This window comes from Dromiciops gliroides, chromosome 4 (genome assembly GCF_019393635.1).
Source record: "Dromiciops gliroides isolate mDroGli1 chromosome 4, mDroGli1.pri, whole genome shotgun sequence".
NCBI lineage: Eukaryota > Metazoa > Chordata > Mammalia > Microbiotheria > Microbiotheriidae > Dromiciops > Dromiciops gliroides.
The window spans coordinates 178552874-178576535 of NC_057864.1; the positions used below are offsets into that span (position 1 = coordinate 178552874).

A 23662-nucleotide genomic window follows, 5' to 3' on the forward strand; every position below is an offset into this window, starting at 1 on the left:
AGAGCAGGGAATGTTTCAAGTGTTGTTTTTTTTTCCTTTGTATTATTCCTGTCTGGAACAAAGCAGTCACTTAATAAATACTTGTTGAATGAATAATGCAGCTGTGTGGTTAGCTATGTGATATATTAAGAGAGAGGCAATTCTCCAGCATACTGAGTGGATACAGGGAGGATTTATGGAAGGGTGTGGACCAGAGTCACCCAGAGGAGAAGATAGGAACAGGCTCTTATAGGAGCCTCTAAGTTTCCTGGTGTCAGTATCTTATCAATTTTACAGTAGTTCTATAAGTTCTTTGCAATGAGGGAGAATGCCTTCTACTTTTCTTGCATTGTCTCTACCCTATCTATCTCCTTGAATAATCTGAAGTTTCTTTTAGTTCTAAGAATCCCTATGAATTAGAGAGTGAAGTCTAGGCCCTGGGCAACTGGAAACCCAACCAAAGGGAAGCATCTCTGTGGGCCAAGCCTTCTAGGAAAGATGAGGCCAGTTTATGCAAACCCAAGAGCTGACCTCCATGTTTGGAATCCCATTCCCTTCCACTTCCCACCTCTGGGGGCTTGGGGAGATGGGTGCCGGAGAGGGATCCATGGAACGAATGCTCCCGGCCCCCCCCCTTTCAGGGAGATGCGTTCACAGCAGACCCTCTCTCACCACCACAAGAAGGCCACCAGCATAACTGGCTCTATCGTGCTAGTTCAGTTATTTATTGGGGACCACTGCCACGGCTCCAAAAGGCTTCTGGTCACCAGGCTTCTGTGCTATGCACTACAGTACTTGTGGTGTCTTGGAGCCCTCCACACATACATACATGAACCCCTTCAAGGGAGAGCTGGAGCCTGGAAAGCCCCTCCTCCGGCACAAACAAATCCCGGGGGGCCTGGCTCCCATGATGTCCTTTCCCTGAGCCCCCCCACAACCCTCTCCCACTCCTGAGGCAGGACAGGGAACCAAGCATTCAGGCAGGCAACATCCATACTGACCTAAGTGGGGTGGGGGCGGTGCCCCTGTCCACTGCCCCAGCCCCTCAAGCAGGGGGTGGGGAAAGCTCTGGTCAGCTGCCAGCGGCTGACCGGGGCACATAGGCAGAGAAGCGAGGGGAAGAGACATGGAAACTATCTCCAGGAAGGAGGGAAGAAGGTGACAGAGGTAAGAGCTGGGCAGAGGGGGGCAGAGTTCAAAGGAAAGGGTTGGTGCCTGCCTGAGAAGGGTTCAGCGGTCCCACTGAACCAGACATGGGGAGCAGGGGCTGGGGCAAAGTCCCAGGCAGCTGAGTGAAGGTGCCAGCCTGAGGGAAGGCGCTGGCCTGCGGGAAGGCGCTGACAGAGGCAGGAAGGGTCATTCCTGCTGGAACACTGCTGAGTGGAAGTGGTAAAGAGGCGCTGTAGGTCATGGAGCCTACGGGAGCCCCCATAGGCACTGCGGAGGCCAGACTGGGCCCCGGAGACCCCGTCCGCATCTGGTTGAGAGTTGGCTTGCACTGCTCACCCAAACTGAATGGGTTGGTGGGGGATGGGGCACTGAGACCTGCTGGAGGAGAGAAAACAGATCAGGAAACTGAGAGGCCTAGCCATTGGTGGAGGGGGGGGGGGAATTGGAAACTAAAACTAGGATTTAATGGTGGCAGGGAGGAGTGTCAGATATTGGCCCAGAGACCATGAGTAACTTGGAAACAGAGACTTTGATTTGCCAAGGTGATAAGGGAAAAGCTGAGATGTAACTAGGGTAAGGTGGCTAGAGTGTTTCCTTGGGGTGTTGAAACTGAGAGGATTCTGAGTTCTTTCCCACTTCCTTGACAGCCACACCTGAGATAAACCACTCCCTCCCTATGTGACATTTGCCATCCTGGGAGGCCCTCCCTCCCTGCAAACTGTCTTCCCCCCACCTCTCCCATCCCATGTCTCACAGGTCAGGGGAAAAGGGTGACAGACTAGAGTGAGAAGTGGGGGAGGGAAGGAGGAAGTAGCATCTCTTTACCTGAAAGGAATGGGTTCCTTGTCTTTGTGGGTTGTGGGGCCACCACTAGTGAATCAAGGTTGACCAAGGAGGAGGCTGAGGGTCCCAGGAAGGACTCAGGGGTCTGGCAGGCTCGACCGTCTTTGCCTGCCTGGGTCAATGCCCCACTAAGTCCTCCCAGGTCAAAAGCATCTGGCTCCTTTGTACCATTCTGCTTGGAGCTAGGGACAGGGTCTCCAAAGAGGTCTAGGTCTGAAAGAAAAAAAAGTAGAGAAAGCTCAGATTCTAGGGGGAAAGAGATGGCAGAACTGCAGCGTCATGGATTTAGGACTGGTGGAGACCTCAGAGACTATCTAGTTCAATGTTTTTAGTCTATACATGAGGAAACTGAGGCTGAGAGCTTAAGTGACTTGTCTTATCATCATCTTCTTCATCATCATCATCATTGTTCAGTTGTGTCCAACTCTCTGTGACCCCATTAGGGGTTTTCTTGGCAGGGATACTGGAGAGATTGACCATTTCCTGCTCCTGCTTATTTTATGGATGAGGAAACGGAGGCAAGCAGGGTTAAGTGACCTATACAGGGTCACACAGCTAGTAAGTCTCTGCGGTCATATTTGAACTCAGAAAGATGAGTCCTCCTGACTCCAGGAGAAGCACTCTGTATGCCATGGCGCCACCTAGTGGCCCCATCAAAACTAGCATTTATATAACACTAAGGTTTGCAAAGCACTTTCCCTATGTTATCTCCTTTGATCCTCATAACAACCCTATGAGGTAGGTGCTATTATTATTTCATAGGTAAGGAAACTGGGGCTTAATGTCAAAGCTGTGATTTAAAGCCAGATCTTCTGACTCCACCTCGAGCACTACAAGCACAATGCCTCCCATAAGGGGAGGGGTGGCAGTATCAGAAAACAGGGTATCTGAGATGGGGGGGGGGCCCGAGTTGTGTGGCCACACCCATCAGGGATCCACTGCCCTCAGCTTTGCCCCCCCATCCCATTCCTTCATTTACTGGGGCCCATCTCATTATGACTACCCCCCCCCAGGCTGCTCTCCTTTAGCTTACCAGGGCTGCCGGATCTCACGGAGGGGAGGGCCTGGGCACTCTCAGACCCCTCTCTGGCCTCTGTTGATTCTGGAAGTTTGGCAAATAAGTCAAAGGCTGAACCACCTAGAGCTGCTGTGGTGGGGGAAGGGCAGATGGACAAACAGGGAGGAAGAGGACAAATGGGTCTGCACCCTCCCAAGAGAAGAATGAGGTATTCTCCTTTCTGGGGGGCGGGAATCAGATCTGTCCTGGAGAGGACTCACTCTACACCCCCTCTTCCCCATCCCTCACCCTAGAGACCCCTCACTCAGTGAAGGCAGAGAGAATCAAACCCCAGGAGCCAAGTCTCTGGGATCAGGGATGGAGCCAGGGGTCACGATGCATTTCCACCTCATTCCCCCTCCCCCTTCAGACTGGATGTACACGGCGGGCAATAGGCTTTCACTTACTGGGGGTGCTGGGGGTCTCTAAGGCAGCTCCCCAGGGGTCTGCCCCTGTGCCGGAGGGTTTGTGCTGGGGGGACTCCTTCACCCAGGGATCCATAGAAAGGGGCGGCCCAGGAGTCCGTCTCCAGGGCTCCGAAGATGACAGCACAGAGGGCAAGTCCCAAGGCTGGCTACGGGACAGAGGATCCCCAGAAGGGGCTGGAGACCAAGGGTCTGCAGAGGGTCCCCAAGAGGAGCCAGCTGGCTCCACAGTTGGCCTGAGACCTAAAATGAGAACAGCACTAACACACACTCTTTTTCTATCCCCGCCCCCAGTTACTGCTCTCCTCCTCATGTCTCATCCCTCCTCCTCCCCCCTCATTACTCTCCCAGTCACCTCCCTTATCAGAGAGATGATGGTAACCAATTCATGGATGGGGAAACTGAGACACTAGGTGGGAAATCTCCATTCCTCTCCCTTCTGATCACTTAGAGTCCTACCAGGGAAAGTCCCTAGGAGAGGAAGGAAAGACGAAAAAGAAAATAGAGATAGAGATAGAAGAGGAAAATGGGGAGAGGTCTCCCTGGAGGCTGGCTATAGAGGGAGGGATTATCTCTAGGTCCCGGGGGTAGGGATATGTATGTCTCTCCCAGGACCTGACTACCTCACCTGGGATATCCCACGGGTCAGCAGAGCTGTGTGTGGAGGGCGGAGCTGGACCTGGCCCAAAGATATCAGCAAGGTCTAGGATGGAAGACTACAAAGAAGGAAGGCGGAGAGAGGTTTGAGCACCCTGGGGGTGGGTGCTCTCGGCTCTAGTTGGGGGATGAGCCCCAGAACCTCAGCTTCTCAGATTCCTTCAACTTCACTATTTTATTACACACCTTCACTGGTAAATGAGTAGCTCCCAACCCTTTCCTATCCTGTCCTCTCTGTTTCCATCCTCTCCCTTTGCATCAACAGGGGAAAGCAGAATGGTCAGCAGAAGGGGGCCTAAGGTCATAGGTCCTAGAGCTGGAAAAAAAAATCGTCTAGTCTAACCATCTCCTTTTTTGTTGTTTTTGTTTTTTGTTTGTTTGTTTGGTTGGTGGGGCAATTGGGGTTAAGTGACTTGCCCAGGGTCACACAGCTAGAAAGTGTCAAGTGTCTGAGGCTGGATTTGAACTCAGGTCCTCCTGACTCCAGGGCCGGTGCTCTATCCACTGCACCACCTAGCTGCCCCCCTCTCATTTTTTAAGCAGGGAAACTGAGGCCCAGGGAGGGGGAGTGACTTGCCTAAGAAATCCAGGGCTCTTCCCACTGTGACATGGCTAGTCTTGTCTCACCCATCATTATGCATCACTCCCTTTTATGTTCTCTCCCTTCTGGCCAGATGAGTCTTCTGGTTGGTCCATACACATGGTAATACACCTCTAATCTCCGCATCTTTACACTGGTTATCTATCTATCTATCCCCTATGCCTGCAAAGCCCTGCCTCCAGCTCTCAAATATTATTTGCTTCAAAATCCACCTCCTACATGAAGCCTTTCCTGCCCGCCCCCTCCCCCAGCTGCTAGTGCTTCCGCCCTCCATTACATTGCATTTTTTATATTCTATATTCATGTATATTACATATTTTAATGCTATGTATATATGTATATATAATGTGTGTATGTGTGTATGTACACACACATCTTTATCTATATCTATCCAGCTATCTCTATACATATATAATTGAAGGCAATTTGGGTTAAGTGACTTGGCCAGGGTCACACAGCTAGTAGGTATCTGGGGTCAGATTTGAACTCAGGTCTTCCTGACTCCAGGGCTGCTGCTCTATCAGCTGTGCCACCTAGCTGCCCCTCAATTTTTAATATTTTTCATACATGTATGTACATGCATACACATAATATTTATATGTGTCATTGTCCTTATATAACATAAGCTCTTTGAGGGCAGGAACTGTTTCCTTTTGGTTTTTGTGTCCCAAGGGCACAACACACAGTAGCCACTCAATAAATGCTTACTGATCACCCAGGACCACTTAGGCAGGTTTAGGGCTTCAGGCAAAGTCATAGCATTAACCCCTTATTTGAACATGTGTATCTGAGGGGAGAATCGGGCTGAAATAAGCATCTAAGCTGGCCTTGAAGGGAGAATATTTTACAAAAAGTTCTAGTCCAGCCAGAGGTAGACATGGGGAGGGGTCGTTGTGGCAAGGTAGGCAGGAACCCTAACAATGATGTAATTTGTATGTTTAGAAACCTCCCTTCCCCAAAATAAAAAACAACCCAGCAACCTCCAGCTGACTGATATGTCTTTCCCCGAATTACTCTCCTCTTGAATGTCACCAACCCAATCCAATAATATCATGGATGTAGAAGGTTATAAATGCCAGGCCTAGAACAGGGATCATTGGTCACTGGTCCAACCTTCATTTTACTCTGGAAGACTCTGAAAGGCCGAGAGGGGGCCAGTGTCTAAGGTTACACAATGAGTAGAACCTGGACTAGGGTCCAATTGGCTACGGGTCCTCTGCACCAGCCCACAGCCAGTGGAGTAGCCCCAGAGCCTGGATGCAGCCTGGGCCAGTCATACCTAAGCCAGCTCTGTCATACCTGAAGGATAGTACTGCCCCTAACCTGACCCTCTGGTGCCATCTTCTGGTCCTTTATGCGTGTCCCCTAGGACTACTATATTCCTTTGTCCTTCAACTCCTTATCTCTCTCACCCCTCCCAGCATGCTTCCTCCCCTCCACAGATCTGCTGCATCCCTTCACAAACCTGGCTGGTTTTCAGTTTCTCTCCTTCTTTTTCCTCCTCTCTTTCGGGGTCCTGGTCCCGGCGACCATGGCCCCCAGCGCCTTTGGGTAAGGGGGAGTCATCTCCCCTCCAGGACCTCACCTCCTGCAGTTGGGACAGATTGGTGGTGGAGCAGGGGGAGCAACCAGCTAAGTTTGGGAGTCATGGGGACCCTGGCACCCAGGGCCCTAGAACCCAGGGCATCCAGTGTTAGGCTAAGGAGAACGCTCAGCTCCCCAGAGGATCCACCAGGAGCCTGCAGACACGAAGAGAAAGCAGGGGTGGGGTGGGGGTGGGGAGGCGAGGGCGGGGGTCGGGGGAGGGGAGCAGGGGAAGATCCAGGCTAGGTGACAAAGTGGTTAAAGAGCCAGGTGGGAGCGAGAAGGAGCTGGAGAGACACCAAGTGAAACCGAGAGGAGCTGCAGAGAGGAGCCCTGTTAGTGCCCAGAAGCACCAGCACCAGCACCAGTCCCAGAGTAGGGTCTGGGGGCTCCGCTACCTTCTCATGCTCCTGCTGGCTCAGGCGCAGTGCCAGCTGCAGCTGCAGATCCTCGTCCCTGTGGGAGGCTGGAGGGACCGGCTGCTGGGGGTGAAGGAGAAGAGAATGAAATGGGCGTCCCCCTGCTTGGCTCAGCTTACCTTCCCCCACCCTTTCAGTTCTCAGTCTTGGGCAAGGGGACTGGGGGGTGGGGGCGGGCAGAGAGAGGAAGGACCGAAGGTATGAGATTGGGAGGAGAAAGCGGAAAGGAGGCAGGGCAGTGGCAGGGCTGGGGGACAGGGGAGGAGAGAGAAAAGATACGGGGCAGGAGGAGGGTGGGAGATGAGGTGGGGTGAGATATGGGACAAAGCGTCAAAGGCAGATAGGATAGGAAATACAGTGTCCAGGGAACCTGGAGAGGGGAAAGAAAGAAGATGGGCCATGAAGGGAAATGGAGCACAGGGACCGTCGAGGAGAAATAGCCTGGAGGTGGGGAGAGCAGAGAGAAATTGGGAAAAGGAAGAGAACAGAGGGGGAGCTGGGCTACAATCCCGTGATGTCAACTGCCCAAGTCCCAGGCTAATGGAAAGGGGGGGAAAGTGTATTCGCACATTATTTTACATACATTTGCAAGCTTTATGTGTCAAAATGCTCCCTTTCCACCAGTTAAATCTTCCACTTTCTATGGAGTGCAACAGAGCCCTTGCTGGGTGAACGTGGGTAGCCAAGCCTGGGAAGAGGCCATTCCACACTGTACTAGGTCAGGTGGGATCCCTGAAGAGAATGTGAAGCCTTGGGGTGGGGGTGGGGAGGTGGGGGAGGATGCTGGAGTTGTCTCCCCCATGTGGCCTTCTTTGGGAGGAAACATGCCCTGTGGCACTTTGTCCCACTATATCCCTGCCAAAAGAGGGCAGAGCCTCCAGGCCAGGGAGGTACCCCGTGTGCTCCTCCCCCTGTCCCTATACATTGCCCCCAAGAATCCTTCAGGGTCATGGTGACAGGCAGAGAGAAGCCCGCAGAGACAAACAAGCATGGGGTTGCTAAGGCCCTGCCCCTGGGCAGTTCTCTAGAAGCTGGGGACAACCTGGGTCATTCAGCCCTTTAGTCCTTTGAGGTGGCTCTAGTTCTTTTCCTTCAGGAAATGTCTACAAGCCAGAGAGTCCAACAGCAGAAGGAATCTGGCAGATGGGCAGGGTTTGGGGCTACTCCAATCTAGGAAACACATGAACCCAGCCTGCTTCCATCTGTGCCAACCACCCTCTGGCTAAAACATCATGGTGCTCAGTGGGCTCAGCACTCTAAGCTGGGCCCCCTCCCGCAAAGCAGGTGCTCTCTGACTCCACCTGCCAGAAAGGTGCAAGCCCTCCCTTACAGGGCAAAGCTTCCGCCTCCTGGCCCTTAGCTCCTATCCGCAGCCCTTTCACATCCACACATAGCAAACCCTATGGACCCGTGATAACATTACCTTCTCTGCCTCCTCTCGGCTCATGGCCAATGCCAACTGCAGCTGTAGCTCCTCCTCTCCCGTGGTCTGGGGTCTAGCTTGCTCCAGGTCAGAGGTAAATCGAGGAGATGAGGATGATGCTGGAACAGGGAAGGGAGGGTTCAGAAACCCCTATTAAAGATGTTCTATTTAAGATGTTCAGGGTACATCTTGAAACAGACAGAGTCTGAGTTGGGGTAGGTGAGGGAAACTCTCCACAGTGTCAGACTTGAAGTCAGGTGGGACTTGGGTTCAAATCTCACCTCCCCCACTTATTAGCTGTGTGATCACTGGCAAGTCACTTCATCTCTGAGCCTGACTTCCTTTATTTGTAAAATAGAGATAATAACACTGGTATTGCCTACCTTGGGGGAAGGTAGGTGGTACAGTGGATAGAATCCTGAGCCTAGACTCAGGAAGACTCATTCATCTTCCTGAGTTAAATTTGGTCTCAGACACTTCTTAACTGTGTGACCCTAGGCAAGTCACTTAACCTTGTTTGTCTTAGCTTCCTCATCCGTAAAATAAGCTGGAGAAGGAAATGGCAAACCACTCCAGTATCTCTGCCAAGAAAACCCCAAATAGGGTCACAAAAAGTCAGATAAAAATGAAACAACTGAACATCAACAGAATTACCTACCATAGATGATTGCTATGGGAAATCAAAGACAATAGTGGATGGAAAGCACTATAAAGATGCTATATTATAATGTTGTTTTTATCATCTTTCTGGAAAGAAGATGATGTGATAGAAAAAATTTTTGAGAAAAGTTGTTATCCTGCAATTATTCTTTCATATTCAGTGTTTTGCAGACAATTAGGCAGGTGAGTAAAATGACTGCCTTTTATAACTCAGTAAGAGTATTGGGGTCCAAGTTCATCCTCTGTAGAAAGCATCTTTAGGTCAACTCCTGTAACAGACTGGATGGCAAGGATAATCTGTGCCTCATCCTGGTCACACATGGTTTTCGTTTCTCCAGCGAGATCTCTGTTTTAAAAGCTTTTCATACCATGTAGTTTAGAGAGCATGAGAATGACCTAATGACATCCATAAAAAACATCATTCTTAACATTTTTTTTTTTAGTGAGGCAATTGGGGTTAAGTGACTTGCCCAAGGTCACACAGCTAGTAAGTGTTAAGTGTCTGAGGCCAGATTTGAACTCAGGTACTCCTGACTCCAGGGCCAGTGCCACCTAGCTGCCCCCAAAACATCATTCTTAATTAAGTTTTTAGGTATCAATGTGAGGTCCCGGTGGTTGGGGGCAACTGTTTCGTCTGTAAGAATGCTCCAGGTTCAGTACAGTTGATTGGTTGGTTTCTTGACATATTTTATTATTTTCTCTTTTGGAGGCTTGAATTTGTAGAATGGAGATTTGTCAGAGGTTGGTCCCCACTGAGCCACTACCACTTTGGGTTCAAAGGGTATATCTCTGTGAAGTCACCTCTCTAAAACTCTAACTCATGAGCCCCAAGCGATGTTTTTTCCCCACAAGCAGCCAAATTTAACTCTGCTTAAAGAAATGAAGACAAAATTAACTTAAAAGTGATGGCATCTATTAAAGTGGTATAGTAAGAATAGCTACAAAACTTCCTCTCTCCCCACCATCAAACTGGGGAGTACTTTCCCACAAATATACATAGCATCTGTTGGAAGAAGGAGCCCAGAGCACTCTGGTGTTAAGGCACACATGGAGGGGATACACTTAGCCTAGCAGCCAAGGCAGTCTGTGCAGGGCTTCAGGGTCTTCCTGCTTCTTGCCTTACCCTAATGCTGTTCTGTGATGGGCCCCACGTCTGTGCTGGGGAGGTTGTACTACTGGGCTAGACTTGCTCACAGGTGGACATGCTGGGCTTGCTCCTCTTGGGCAACCATCATCTCTACCTCTTCCAACTTTAGGCTCAGCTACAGTCCTCCGCTGTGGTATCGCCGTGTTCCTTTGGAAAGAACAGGCACTTAGCACTGCTAGAAACTGCTCTCTCAGGTCTGCAATTCTGAGGCTGGATACCTACCTACCAGGCACCAGTTTTAGCCTTTTCTTCTTGAACTGACTCAAATTCCTGGATGGGGTGATTTCCTTAGGAATAATAGTTCTGATATTAGATATCATAATAGAATTTGAGGTGGGAAGGAAAGAAGACCCTCCCCACTACCCTCAGATTCCCTCTCCAGAGCTGAGTTCCTCCTCCATTGTTGGCTTGAAGTGACAAATTATCTTTGAAGGGTCACCTAGGGATGTGGCCATCTTCCTTCAGTCAATGGGGTTGCCCCTTCCATTTCATTCAGAGAAAAGTGTTCAGGCAGCTAGGTGGCGCAGTGGATAGAGCACTGGCCCTGGATTCAGGAGGACCTGAGTTCAAATCCAGCCTCAGACACTTAATACTTACTAGCTGTGTGACCCTGAGCAAGTCACTTAACCCCAATTGCCCTGCCCCCCCAAAAGTGTTCACACTTTGTAAAGCCATCAGTGGATGTTGACAACTTTTCATCTGTGATTTTATTATCAGCTGAGGTGGTGGAGTGGAGGACCAAAGCCCCCTTTACAATAGAATAAAAGTAAGCTTCTGGTGTATAATTCTGGCCTCCTGGCTGTATCTTTCTAGGTAGCTAATAGACGATTAATTTTTGTAACCTTCAGTAATACATTGCCATTTCTGTAGATGCATTATATAATCTGCATTGCTCAATACATCCGGGCTCCATAAGAGTAACCTTCCTGTCAATTTTCGTGGTGATGATCTGATCCTGAATCACTCAGATAACCCCCTTCATTTCTTTTTTTTTTCTTTCAGTGAGGCAATTGGGGTTAAGTGACTTGCCCAGGGTCACACAGCTAGTAAGTGTTAAGTGTCTGAGGCCAGATTTGAACTCAGGTACTCCTGACTCCAGGGCCAGTGCTCTATCCACTGCACCACCTAGCTGCCCCAACCCCCTTCATTTCTAACAATAAACCTACCTGACTCAGCCATTCCTCTTACACTGCTTTGTCAACATTATTCTAACCACCAGGTCATGGCTTGCTGGATACTTAGTAGGTGCTATTTTTTTAACAGTTGGCAGGGACTATTTCCTTGCATGAGTGATATTGATCAAGGTATAACCCTTCTGTCATTTCTGGAGTGGCAATGATGCCTTAGTGAATTAACATCACTCCACTCCTCCACTTCCAAAAACTAATCCCTATCACTTGGCCACTTTTCTGACCTTTCTTTGATTCTTTGTCAGAAAGTGGTTGGCAGGTTCATGGTTATGTTGCTTACAAAGTGCCTTTATCTAAAATCATATGATTATCTCAATAGATGCAGAAAAAGCTTTTTGACAAAACACAGCACCCATTCCTAACAAAGTGCCTTTATCTTCCATTCCTGGACCTTAGATGCTTCACAGGCTTCTTCTGGAGGGAAACCACTTTTGGTTGCATTTGACAAATCCAGTGGCCAGTACTTGTTACAAGCCTTTAGTATTGCTCAGTGACATCACATCTGCTTGTTCCAAAAATACTTCTGTAAGTTTCTGACCAATTTTTCATGTGCTCTAAGGATGTCTACCAATCCTGTGCCCCAGGTTTCATGAATATAGTTTGGGCTTTGGTGCAGTGGATAAAGCACCTGCCTTGGATTCAGGAGGACATGAGTTCAAATCTGTCCTAAGACAGCTAGCTGTGTGACCCAGTCCAAGTCACTTACCCCCCATTGCCCCACCAAATATACATATATATACACATAAATATTATGGGCTTTTGTTGGGATACTTTTCTTTTTTTTCCTTTTTTTTTTTAGTGAGGCAATTGGGGTTAAGTGACTTGCCCAGGGTCACACAGCTAGTAAGTGTTAAGTGTCTGAGGCCGGATTTGAACTCAGGTACTCCTGACTCCAGGGCCCATGCTCTATCCACTGTGCCACCTAGCTGCCCCTTGTTGGGATACTTTTCAAATCAGTTATGGCCCATTTTATAGTTCCAAAAGTGTACATGAAGATCAATATTGAATAATTGTTCATTGCTTCAAATAGTCTTCCCATTTAAGCTTTGATTTCAGGATGCCAGTGAATCTCTTAACGTATTCAGCCATAATCTTCTTTTGGATATCTGTATGCTTGTTGAATTATTGCTTTTGTTATTGTTGTTGTTGTTACAGTTATTATTTTCAGGGAGACACGATGGCATAGTAGAAAAAGTTTCAGACTAGCAGTAGGAAGACCTGGGATCTAGTCCAGACACTATCACTCACTAACCATGTGGCCATGAGCTTACTGGTTTACTCTGATCTCAGTTTCACCTTTGAGTTGGGGGAAGATAATACCCTGTTCTTCCTCCTTCACAAGACTGTTGTGAGGACCAAAGGAGATAATGTAGAACTGTACTAACTGGATCCACTCTAAATGTATGTTACCTAATCTCAAATAAGCCTTCATTGGAGTAAGCCAATCTTATTTACTTATCCCTCATGGGTTTTCCATCCTGCTCACCACAACAGCCATTCCAAACCTTCTCTTCTCACTGTCCCACCTTACATTACCCCCATCTTCCTAAAATCTCAGCTGAGGACTCATCTGTTTTACTGAGAGAGTTGAGTTTATTTGAAATAAGCTCCCTCTTACTCCTCAACTCACGACCCCTTGACATCATCCTTTAGTATGCTTAGGATGCTTAGTTTGCTTCAATTTCTGGGACGGAAGTAGTCCTTCTCTTTGCCGTAACCAATCCTTTTATTGTTGTTGTTACTCAGTCGTTTCAGTCATGTCTGACTCTTTGTGATCCCATTTGGAGTTTTCTTGGCTGAAATACTAGAGCAGTTTGTTATTTCCTTCTCTAGATCATTTGACATATGAGGAAACTGAGGCAAACAGGGTGAAGTAACTTGTCCAGGGTCACACAGCCAGTAAGTATTCTTTTATATGTATCTTCAATCCTACCCCCTCTCATCTTTTCCAGCATATTGCCACCACTATCATTCTCTTTTTCTGATCTTTAATCTCTCTCTATCTACTTGGTTCCTTCCTGCTGCCTACAAACATGACCATCTCCCCCATCCTTTAAAAGAAAACTTCACTAGATCCTACTCTGCTCGCCAGCGATTGTCCAGTACCCTTCCTCCCTTTCTTAGTCAAACTTCTTGAAAAAGGTGCATACACATATGTAAATATCAAATTGCTTATCATCTTAGGAAGGAGGGAAGAAGAAAATGTGGAACTCAAAATTTTATTTAAAACATGAATGTTGGGGCAGCTAGGTGGCACAGTGGATAAGCATAGGCCCTAGATTCAGGAGGTCCTGAGTTCAAATCCGGCCTCAGACACTTGACACTTACTAGTTCTGTGACCTTGGGCAAATCACTTAACCCTCATTGCCCCGCCCAAAAAATGAATGTTAAAATTGTCTTTATATGTAATTGGAAAAAATAAAATACTATTTCTTTTTCAAAAAAAGAAAAAGCTGCAACCATACTGGTCATCTGTACTTCATATCCTGACTCTTTTATTAACTTTCTATAATCTGGCTTCCAACCTTATTACCCAAGGGGAGCTGCTTTCACTCCAAAGTCACCAATAACCTCTTAATTGCCAAATCTAATGCCTTCTTCTTCTTCTTCTTCTTCTTCTTCTTCTTCTTCTTTTTTTTTGGCAGGGCAATGGGGGTTAAGTGACTTGCCCAGGGTCACACAGCTAGTAAGTGCCAAGTGTCCGAGGCTGGATTTGAACTCAAGTACTCCTAAATCCAGGGCCGGTGCTTTATCCACTGTGCTATCTAGCCACCCCCTAATGCCTTCTTTTTAATCCTCATCCTTTTCAACCTCTGTGGCATTTGACACTGTTTACCTTCCTCTCTTCTTGGACCTTCGCCTCTCTCTTCACCTCTGTGATCCTGCTCTCTCTTAGTTCTCCTACCTGTAGGCCCACTTCTTCTCAGTCTCTTTTACTGGCTCTTCATCTACATCAGGACCCCTAAAGGGGATATTTCCTAAGGCTAAGTCCTGGGTCTTGTCTCTTCTCTCTGTTTCCTCACTTGACGACATCATCAGCTCACACAGGTTCAATTATTATCTTTATCTAGATCATTCCCAAATCTATATATCCAGTCCTAGTCTCTCTCCTGAGTAGTAGTCCTCTATTACTAACTGCCTGCTGGCCATTTCTAACTGTGTCCCATAGGCATCTCAAATACGACATATTCCCCTAATCCACCCAAGTGAATTTTCCATCCTTCTAGTCACTCATGTTCACAACCTAGATATTACCCTCAACTCCTCACTCTCACTCACCCACATATCCAGTCAGTTGCCAGATCTTGCGATTTCTCTCTCACCTTAAGCACCGCCACCTGCCTGTAGTCTTTCTTGATCCTTTCTTCCCACCTCCCACCAGGACCTTTCCACCCAAGGTGACCCTTATCTGCTTTATCTGTATGGTTTTGGTTCATTCCACTTTAGGATTTAAGCTCCTTGAGGTCAAGGACCACATTGCTTTTGTCTGTCTACCTAGAGCCAAACATAGGGTCTGGCACAAAGTAAATGCTTGATGACTGACTGATGAAAATGCCTTGATTCAATTCAACAAATATTTATTAAGCATTTGCTGTGTGCACTGCAAAGTGATAGATGATAACAACTACAAGTTTTACAAAATGCTTTTCACATAACTGCCCAAGCTGTAGTCTAAATATTATTATCCTCATTTTACAGATGAAGAAACTGAGGCTCAGAGATATTGAATGATGTACCCAAAGATTATAAAATCATCCGATCTGGGATTCAACTATAGGTCTTTTTTTTGCCTTTTTTTTTATCTCCATGTACTGTGCTCTTTATCCTCCACCATAGCTATGTGTAATTATGTCTGGACCTGTGATTTTTATTGCTATTTCCTCCAAGGATTCAGATTAGCAATGCACCTGTAACATTTTGTTGTCTACGGTCATACAGCTAATTAATATAGGTCAGAGATAAAACTTGAACACGGGTCTTGCTGACTCTGAAGCCTCTCCCTGCGATATATGATTATTATTTGTAATGGATAGTTTTTACAATTACATTTCAATCCACTGGAGAGCTACAGGGAGCCCCAGAATTCAGAAAAGGGAAACAGATTAGTGATACGCTTGGGAACGGAGGGAGTTGTATGCAGGTACACAGATCCCAATATTTCCATCTCCTTTTTTTTTTTTCTGTTCTCAAAAGACACTTTTAGTCAGCCTTTTCTTCACCCCTTTTCCCCTCCCCTTCCATGCAGCTGAGAACAGAGAAACAATATTTAAGAGCTGCTGGTGGGACAGGTGGCGGACACCAGGATTTGCTCACTATCGCCTTCTGTCACCACTAAGCTGCTGCCTCTCAAGCTGGGAGTGCCAGAAACCGAGTTGGGACTGATCCTGGAAAGCTGCCATGGCAACCGAGGCTCCAGGATGGAGACCATGGGTAGAAGGCCAGACCAAGATGTGACCAGGCAGACCAATGGCCAGGTGAAGAAAATGGCTTGGCAGCTACCACAAAATTGTAAATGTTGGTGAGACTGGGCCAGGAAACTAGACCCAGGCCTACCCAGTGCTTTCCTGTTTCTTCATAGTTGGCCTAAACATGAAATCCCTTCCCTTTCCTACGGTCTACAAGACCATAGACTAGGAGGATGCTTATAAGAAGGGGAAATGAATCGGTGAAGTGGTCCATGAGTGGGGGCACTGGGTAGGTGTTTGGTGATTTACTGTTGTTGTTGTTGTTGTTGTTGTTATTTTTAAAAATTGGATCTCCTTAACTTGTCCAAGCTGGAAGGGGAGCAGACACTGATGGGTTGATCCTAGTGCTGATCATCACAGAAGTTCTGAATTGCTCTGTTTCTGACCTGGACTGATTTGCTCCTCCTTAGGCATCCTGCTAGCATCTGCTCCCAGGGGCCCATCATATGTGGAGCAGACAGTGCAGACACACCACTGGTTTTAGCCCTACTGCAGCTCAGAGCTCCCAAACTCAAGCAATCCATCAACCTCTGCCTTCAGGTGTGTACCACCATGCCTGGCTGCTTGAATATGTCTAAATAAAGCATGTGATTACAATGTTTACTGCCTGGGAAATACACATATTATAGGTTTAGTCCAGTTGAAGGAAATCTCTTAATAAAAGGGATCGAGATCCCCTAATTCCAATAATTCAGAGTGATATTCCATTTTCTTTTCTCCTAAACTGAATTTTTGGGAAAAAAAAAAACCAGCTACCAGGAGTGAATAAACCTGTCCAGCCAAGAAGTCGAGAAGATCTCTCATATAAACTGGAAAAAACCAACTCCCCTCTTTCCTTGGGTCCTCGAGAGCAGAGTGGCACCTGATGGAAAAATTACACAATATAGCCCCTTCCTGGTTAATTCATTAGCCGAGCGCCAGCCTGCTCTTGTGTTGCTCTGTAGGAAGCAGGGCACAAGCCAGGTGTGGACTGCTGCTGCTCTATCCATCCCCTGGGACAACAGCTCATTGGGCACGTCGCTGGCGTCATTGTCACATTTTTCTCCCCAGAGTAGAAGCCTTGACCTGGACAACGCCCCCATTCCAAGGTCCCGTCCCCACCCCACCCCCGTCCCATCTCCGTGCCGAGCCTGACCCCTCACTCACAGTTGTAGGAAGACGGGGATCCTCTGGTCCGGCTGAACTCATCCCCGTAGTGGGACGACCGGCGGCCGTAGCTCAGCTGCCCGCTGCCGATGCCTGAGCCCTCCAGGGCCATGCGCTCCTTTGTCTTGAGGGCGTGGGTCCGTTCCTGCTTCAGTCGCTCCTCGTCCTTTAGCAGCCCCATCACCTGCTTGACCTTCTCCCGAACGTTGATGCCCTGATCCTTGCCATCTCGATCCACGTACTGGAAGTCCTTGAGCGTCTGGATGGTGTAGAGGTTCTCTCGACACTGGTGGGCCACTTTATCAGAACCAGTCTTCAGCAAATAGTCCAACAGGGTCAGAGCCTTGTACACGTGGCGCCAGTTCTTCCCGCTATCATTGAGCCGCCTCCAGATCATGCCCATGACCTCAGCAAAGGCCACAGTGTTGAAAGTCAGGTCAGCGATCTCTGACATGAGGGAGCTCGGCGGGCCCCAGGGATCATTGCTGGTGGCTTCACGTACCTTAATCTCTGCTTCTGAATAGTTGTGCACGATATTCTTCACTTGCCTTCTCAGAGCCGAGGTCGTCATGGCCGGGGGCACTGGGGATGGCGTCCCCTCCCCCAGCCAGAAAGGCAGCACCGAGGGCAAGGGATTAATGTTCACGGGCTCCTGCCCCAAGAAATCCGTGGACGGAGGGGATTGGTTTCAGTAGGAGAGGGACCGTTGCTGTGGAGGGCTCTTCATGGATCTGAAGAAAGAAGGAAACCTGATGGTTAGGACCCTAGGGACAATGTCCCAATACCACCCCCCCCCTCCATGAGCCTTCATCTACAACTACTTTTTTGTATTTGGGGGTGGGGAGGAAATTGGGGTTAAGTGACTTGCCCAGGGTCCCACAGCTAGTAAGTATCTGAGGCCACATTTGAACTCAGGTCCTCCTGACTCCAGGGCCAGTACTCCGTAGACCTAGCTGCCCAGTAACTTGAACCTAGGGTTTCTGGCTTCAATTACCATATTCCTTTGACTACATCAGAGCTAGCTAAATATAATGGTTGATTATTGATTTTTACCTCAGCATAAAGGGAAGACAACTTGAAAACGCCTTCATTCCAGAACATCCCCAACCCACCCCTAAGTCCCTCACCCCTTTCTTTCCCTTTTCCAAATCCCACTCATCCTTCAAGATTCAGCTCAAAACTCGTTCCACGAAGCCTCCCCCGACTCCTCCAGCTCACGCTGACCTCTCCCTTCTCTGAACTGCTTTAGTCCTTATCTTGGGCACCCAGACAGGTCAGTATGTAATTATTCTCTGGTTGCTTCATTGTGTTAGTCTAGTTGTCCCCTGCTCCCCACCCCACCCATAGTCCCATGAAGCTGTCATCTCCTTGAAAGCAGGGACAGTGTCATCGGCTATTTTCCTTTTAGGTCTTCTTATGGGGCTGGGCACAAAGTAAACTCTTGGATCATTAGGGCCAGAAGGGACCTAGTCCAACCCGATCATTTTAAAGGGGAAGAAACTGAGGCCCAGATAGGGGAAGTAGCTGGGCCAAGGTCACCCAGCTAGTTATCAGCATAGCAGGGATTCAAATTGAGGTCTTGCCTTCCAGGTCATTGAACCTTCTACACTTCACTACCTCTCTCACACTAGAAAATAAGCAGAGGATTGCAGACGATAGGGCTGGAAAGGATTTTAGAGGTCATCTTGTGTAACCTCTCATTTTACAGATGGACCCATATGTCCTGAGAAGAAAAATGACTTGCCCAAGGTCAGAAAAGTAAGTGGTAAACAAATGTTCTAATTAAATACAGATATTTATAATCTTTGATACACTTGATCCTCTAGTCTGAGGGTTCTCTATACCTGGAGTCCACCATGCTTCATTTTCACTAGTATTTGTAACCTCATCTATTTTATGCATTCAGAAACACAGTTCTGAGAATGGGTCCAGAAGCTATGACACACTGCCCAAGTGGCCTGGGCCACAAGAGACATTAAGCACCCTTGTTCTGGTCTGAAGATTAGTTATCTCTATATGTTCCCAAAGAGTTAGACCTGGAGAAGGCAGCTTGGACCCAATGGAGAGAATAGAGAAGCCTAGTCCCAGGAACACCCCGGTGTGTTCCTGTTGGCATAAAAACGGAGAGGGAACCATTCCCACAGAACTTAGAGCTAGAAAGGACTTTAGCGGTCATCTGGTCCAAGTACCCTAGTCCTTGGCTTAACAGATAAGGAAAATGAGGCCCACAGAGGGGGAAATGGTTTGCCAAAGTAATACTGGAAGTTGGGATTCAAACCCAGGTCCCTGGACTTCAAATCCAGTCCCTGCCATCACACAATCATCTCCTCCTCACCCCTCCTCTAACACACACACACACATACACACTATGGCTCTGATACCCTCCATTGTGTCTCTCAAGTAGGAAGAGGGGCTACTCTGAGGCCTCTGGGGAATAGGGATCCTTCCCACAAGATCGCCTCAAGTTCCAGTAGGTTGAACTCAGTCCCCTATCTCAACCACACTACCGTGAACACATTCCTGGTGAGAGTGAGAACTGATCCCCCAGCAGTCTTCCTACGGAAGGCAGGCAACTCCGGGGTCTGCCTGGGTTTTCCCCAGAACTACTCACCCTCTATGTCTATGCCCCCACCCCTGACTCCCACCATCTCCACTCTTGCCTCCTCCTCACCAGCCCTCAGCATGTCTCCCTCGGATCCCCAGACCTGACCTTTTGGTTCCAGGAGGATCCCACTGAGCTCACATCCACCACTTCCTGACCCCGACCAGCCACTGAGGCGGGGTCGATGTACGATGGACTGTTGGAGCAGGAGCTGTGTCCTTGGGGAGGGAAGCGAGGGGGGTGGCTTCTGAGGGGAAGCTCAGCTGCTACAACTTGTCCTATTCCCTCCCTCCCCCCACTGTGGGTGACTCAGAAGCAGCCTGTCCTCACCTCCCAGCTGGGCGGATGGGATGGTGGAATAAATATGGGAAAAAAATTTATACCAAAACCCGCCCCCAAAATGCACGCAACTGCTGAGGGCCATCGATGAAAACCAGTCAAGCCAGTTGGGCATCATAGCTCCACAAAGGAGCCCAGCCTGTGGCAGGGCCGCCCTCACCCTCTTGCCCCAGGCCCTGTGCCATGCATGGGGAGGGAGCAAGCCCAGACTGGACTTAGGGGACTTTTCTTTCTCCCAGTTTAGCTTAGGAGATGCCACTATGATGCCTGCCCAGCCTCAGGAGGAGAAAGCTGGCCTGGGAGTCTAGCTAGGGCTCAAAGAAGAAGAAAGAAGCTCTCCACAGAAGATGGGGACAATGTGCATATGAAAGAGCTGTCTCCGTCAATCTCTCCTGAGGGGAGGAAGGGTACCTGGGTCCTTTCCTCACATTCCTCAACTTCTGAGAAGTTGAAAGGGGGCAGAAGTCCAGGAGAAGAGGATGCCAGTGCAGCAGAGAGAGAAAATGAGACAGAGAGATGAAGGGAGGGAGGGAGAGGAGGAGGGAGAAGAAGGCTGGGAGTGCTGCCAGCAGTGTTAGCAGCAAAGAGTTTTATCGAACACAATATGCCCAGGAATAAAGGGGAGTGAAATGGAAACCAGGCAGTCGATAAGGCGGCGGTGGCAGCAGCAGCAGCAGCAGCAGCCAGTCTTGTATGGAATTACTGCAGTGACCTTGAGTTAGGGCTTGTCAGGTGGAGAGGACACAACCCAGCACCCAGGCTTCTTGGCACGGATGGGGCAGAGGAGGGCGAGAGAGTGGGAGAAGGAGTACAAGGCACAGGGTGAGAATGGGGCAGGCACAAGCCAAGAGCAGAACGGGTGAGGGGCAGGAATGTGTGTGCGGAGGGTGGAGAAGTGTCCAGAAGAGAGAAGAGATGGAGGTGAAGGGGAGACGGGGAAGGGTGGGGGAGGCAAGAGGCAGCCTGGATTTCTTCCCTTGCTGTCCAAGAACTGGACATCCCTCCTCCAAGGGAGCAGGGCTTCTACCAAGATCTCCCCCAAGGTCAGGAAGTAACCAGGCAGAGCCTGAGGATGGAGGCAGGGGAGATTAGAATGAAAAAAAAAAAAAAAGCCCCACCCCATGTCCCAGGTTGACCTTGGGCCTTTTGAAGTGTGTGGCCCCTCTGGGCCCCTCCTTCGGGATTAGGCCTCTTTGTCTCCCAGATCCCTGTAAATTGTTTCCCAGTTTGACCATGAATCAATCAATCAGTATTAATTAAGCACCTACTGAATGCCAGGTACAGCTAATTTGCAGTTCAGTGAACATGATGTGATGGGGGCAGGGGAGGAAGTAAGAGAGGTCGCAGCTCTGAGCAGCCTTTTACACCATGGGAGGAGGGGATGGGGAGACATTGCTGCTGGGGTGTCTTAGGAACATATTATTAGGGGCTAGCTGAGCAGAATGTGAACCAAGCAACTTGAAGAAGCTTCTGAGCTGTACCCACAGCACTGAGGCTTCTGGTGATGGGATCCCCCATAGCCGGCTAGCTTCCTGAGAGATGGGAAACCAGGAGCCCTCCTCCTGCCTCAGTCACTCCATGTTGGGACTCTGGCCTGGAGCCCCAAGCCCCGAGCTTCCCAGCTTAGGCAGGACTTGCTGTAGTTTGAAATGTGTGTCTATCCTGCCTCCCCTTACCCATTTGTGGGAGGGTTAACACGGTGAGGGGTGGGGCTCAATTCTGGGCTCCGGGGCATCTCCGCAGGATCCCTCCCGGCCCTCCAAGGGCAGACAGCTGCTCTTACCTTTGGGGCAGGCTCCCTGTATAAAGCATCGGCGGCCGGCGGCGTTGGGAGGCTTAGCTCAGCCCAGGAGCCAGAGCCCAGGCTCTGCAGTGACCTGCCAGTCCCAGCAGGTTGGGAACGGGGTAGCCCCGGTGTCTTCAGATCCATCCACTACTGCCCTCCAGCAAGCCACACTGCCCAGAAGGGGCAGGGTCCTCCATACCAGAAAGCCAACGAGGGTCCCAAGACATCCGAAACTGGGGAGCAGCTCTGCCTCCCGTACCCGGTGGGAAAGTTGCTCAGCTGGCTGGGCAGGTCTGCCTCAGCAGTAACAGGACACAGGAGGAATCAGCAGGGCTCGTTAACCCCTTCCTGCCCACAAAGCGCCGCTCTTGAGTGCGGGCTGCCCCAAAGAGCAGTGCAGACCCAGGCACTGCTTAACCCATAGCTCACAGTGGGGAGACACATTAACCTTTTGCTTGCCACTCACTAGGCAAAGGGGCTGAAGGAAATGCAAGCACAGGCCCCCTTTTGGCGGTCTGGTACAAGAAATGTGGATCTCAAAACTGGCAAGGTGGCAAGACTGTTTAGGCACTTTGATGCTAAGTTCTTCCCGCCTGTCTTCTCTGCTCAGCAGAGATGGAGGAGCTAAGATGCTGTGTCCCCAAGAAAACTTAAAGACTACCTGGCTGGAATCCGACCCAATATTATAAAAGATACCTACCTGGCTTGGAAGGTGAAGGGATTTGGGGAGTCCAGGGACCAGTTAAATTCAATGGACATTGATGAAGCACCTACTAAGTGCTTATGGCACTGTGGTAGGCCCCAGCATAGACAAAAATTAATCAGTCCCTGGGGCAGCTAGGTGGCGCAGTGGAGCACCAGCCCTGGAGTCAGGAGCACCTGAGTTCAAATCCGGCCTCAGACACTTACTAGCTGTGTGACCCTGAGCAAGTCACTTAACCCCAATTGCCTCACTAAAAAAAAAAAATAATAATAATCAGTCCCTACTCTCAAGGTGTTTATGTTCTGCCAGACAATTTTCCATGTCACTTCACCTCCTATTTTGGTCTTTGGTAACAGCTAGCTACCACTTATATAGTACCTTAAGGTTGGCAAAGAACTTTACAAATATGAACATTTTAGCCACACAACCACCATGGTAGGTAGGTGCTATTATTATCCTTACATTATATATGGAAGGAAGGAAGGAAGGAGGGAGGGAAGGAGGGAGGGAAGGAAGGAGGAAAGGAGGGAAGGAGAGAGGGAAGGAGGGAAAGAGGAAGGGAGGATGGGAGGGAAGAAGAAAGGAAGAGGGAAGGAAGGGAAGAAAGGAGGGAGGGAGAGAGGAAGAAAGGAAGGGAGGGAAGAAAGGCAGCGGGTGGTAAGAGTCCTGGGTTTGGCTGATTACAGAGGCATCTTTTTTGGGGCAGGGGGGAAGGGAGGGAAGAAAGAAGAATTTATTAAGTTCTTACTATGTGCAGGCACTATAAACAGTTTACAAATATTATCTTACTCGATCCTCACAGCAACCCTGGGAAGTAAGAGCTATTATTACACTCATTTTTACAGATGAGGAAATTGAGGTTAAAGTGACTTCCTCAGGGTCACATAGCTAATAGGTGTCTGAAGTAGGATTTTACCTCTAATTTGCATTACTAGTGACAGAGCTGCAAGTTATGACGCCAGCTTTTGCCATCTGAGCTTGATAAAGAGGCTCATGGCCCAATGGATAGAGAGACCTGGGTTTAAGTTTCACTTCGGAATTACTACTGTATATAAAAGCAGCTAAGTGGCACAGGGAATGGTGTACTGGGCCTGGAATCAGGAAAACTCCTCTTTCCAAGTTCAAATCCTGCCTCGGACATTTACTAGCTGTGTAACCCTGGGCAAGTCACTTGACCCTGTTTGCCTCAGCTTCCTCTTCTGTAAAAGGATCCGGAGAAGGAAAAGGCAAACCACTTCCATGCCTTTGCCAAGAAGACTCCAAACAGGATCCCAAAGAGTCAGACATGACTGAATAACAACCTGGATAAGTCACTTATCATTGTAGAGAGGCACCCTAGGCAGTTCTCTCAGACTCTAAGTTGCAGGGAAGGTGCAGACCAGCACTGGTGGAGAGAAGTTCCTTACCTGCTAGTTCCCTATATTAAATAAAACCATGGGTCCGGTCTTTATTTCTCTCAGCCCCA

At 48.9% G+C, this 23662-nt stretch overlaps 1 protein-coding gene across 9 annotated transcripts; it reads right to left on the bottom strand.

Moving 5' to 3' along the window:
* Nucleotides 1-683: 683 nt before the first annotated feature.
* Nucleotides 684-21910, bottom strand: EPN3 (epsin 3). 9 transcript variants are annotated; one of them, XM_044000163.1, is made up of 11 exons: nt 20120-20135; nt 19478-19587; nt 16768-17498; nt 8159-8277; nt 6715-6798; nt 6198-6320; nt 4103-4190; nt 3457-3717; nt 3026-3139; nt 1975-2205; nt 684-1527 (listed from the first exon to the last, which is right to left on the bottom strand). In XM_044000163.1, exons 3-11 carry the CDS (start codon nt 17336-17338, stop codon nt 1175-1177), a joined length of 1944 nt encoding a protein of 647 aa, XP_043856098.1. In that variant the 5' UTR covers nt 17339-17498; nt 19478-19587; nt 20120-20135; the 3' UTR covers nt 684-1174. The 9 variants fall into 9 exon arrangements, with proteins under 9 accessions (XP_043856098.1, XP_043856097.1, XP_043856101.1 ...); XM_044000162.1 differs by lacking the exons at nt 19478-19587; nt 20120-20135 and adding an exon at nt 21492-21910; XM_044000166.1 differs by lacking the exon at nt 20120-20135 and having other exon boundaries at nt 3026-3136; nt 19478-19820.
* Nucleotides 21911-23662: the final 1752 nt, after the last annotated feature.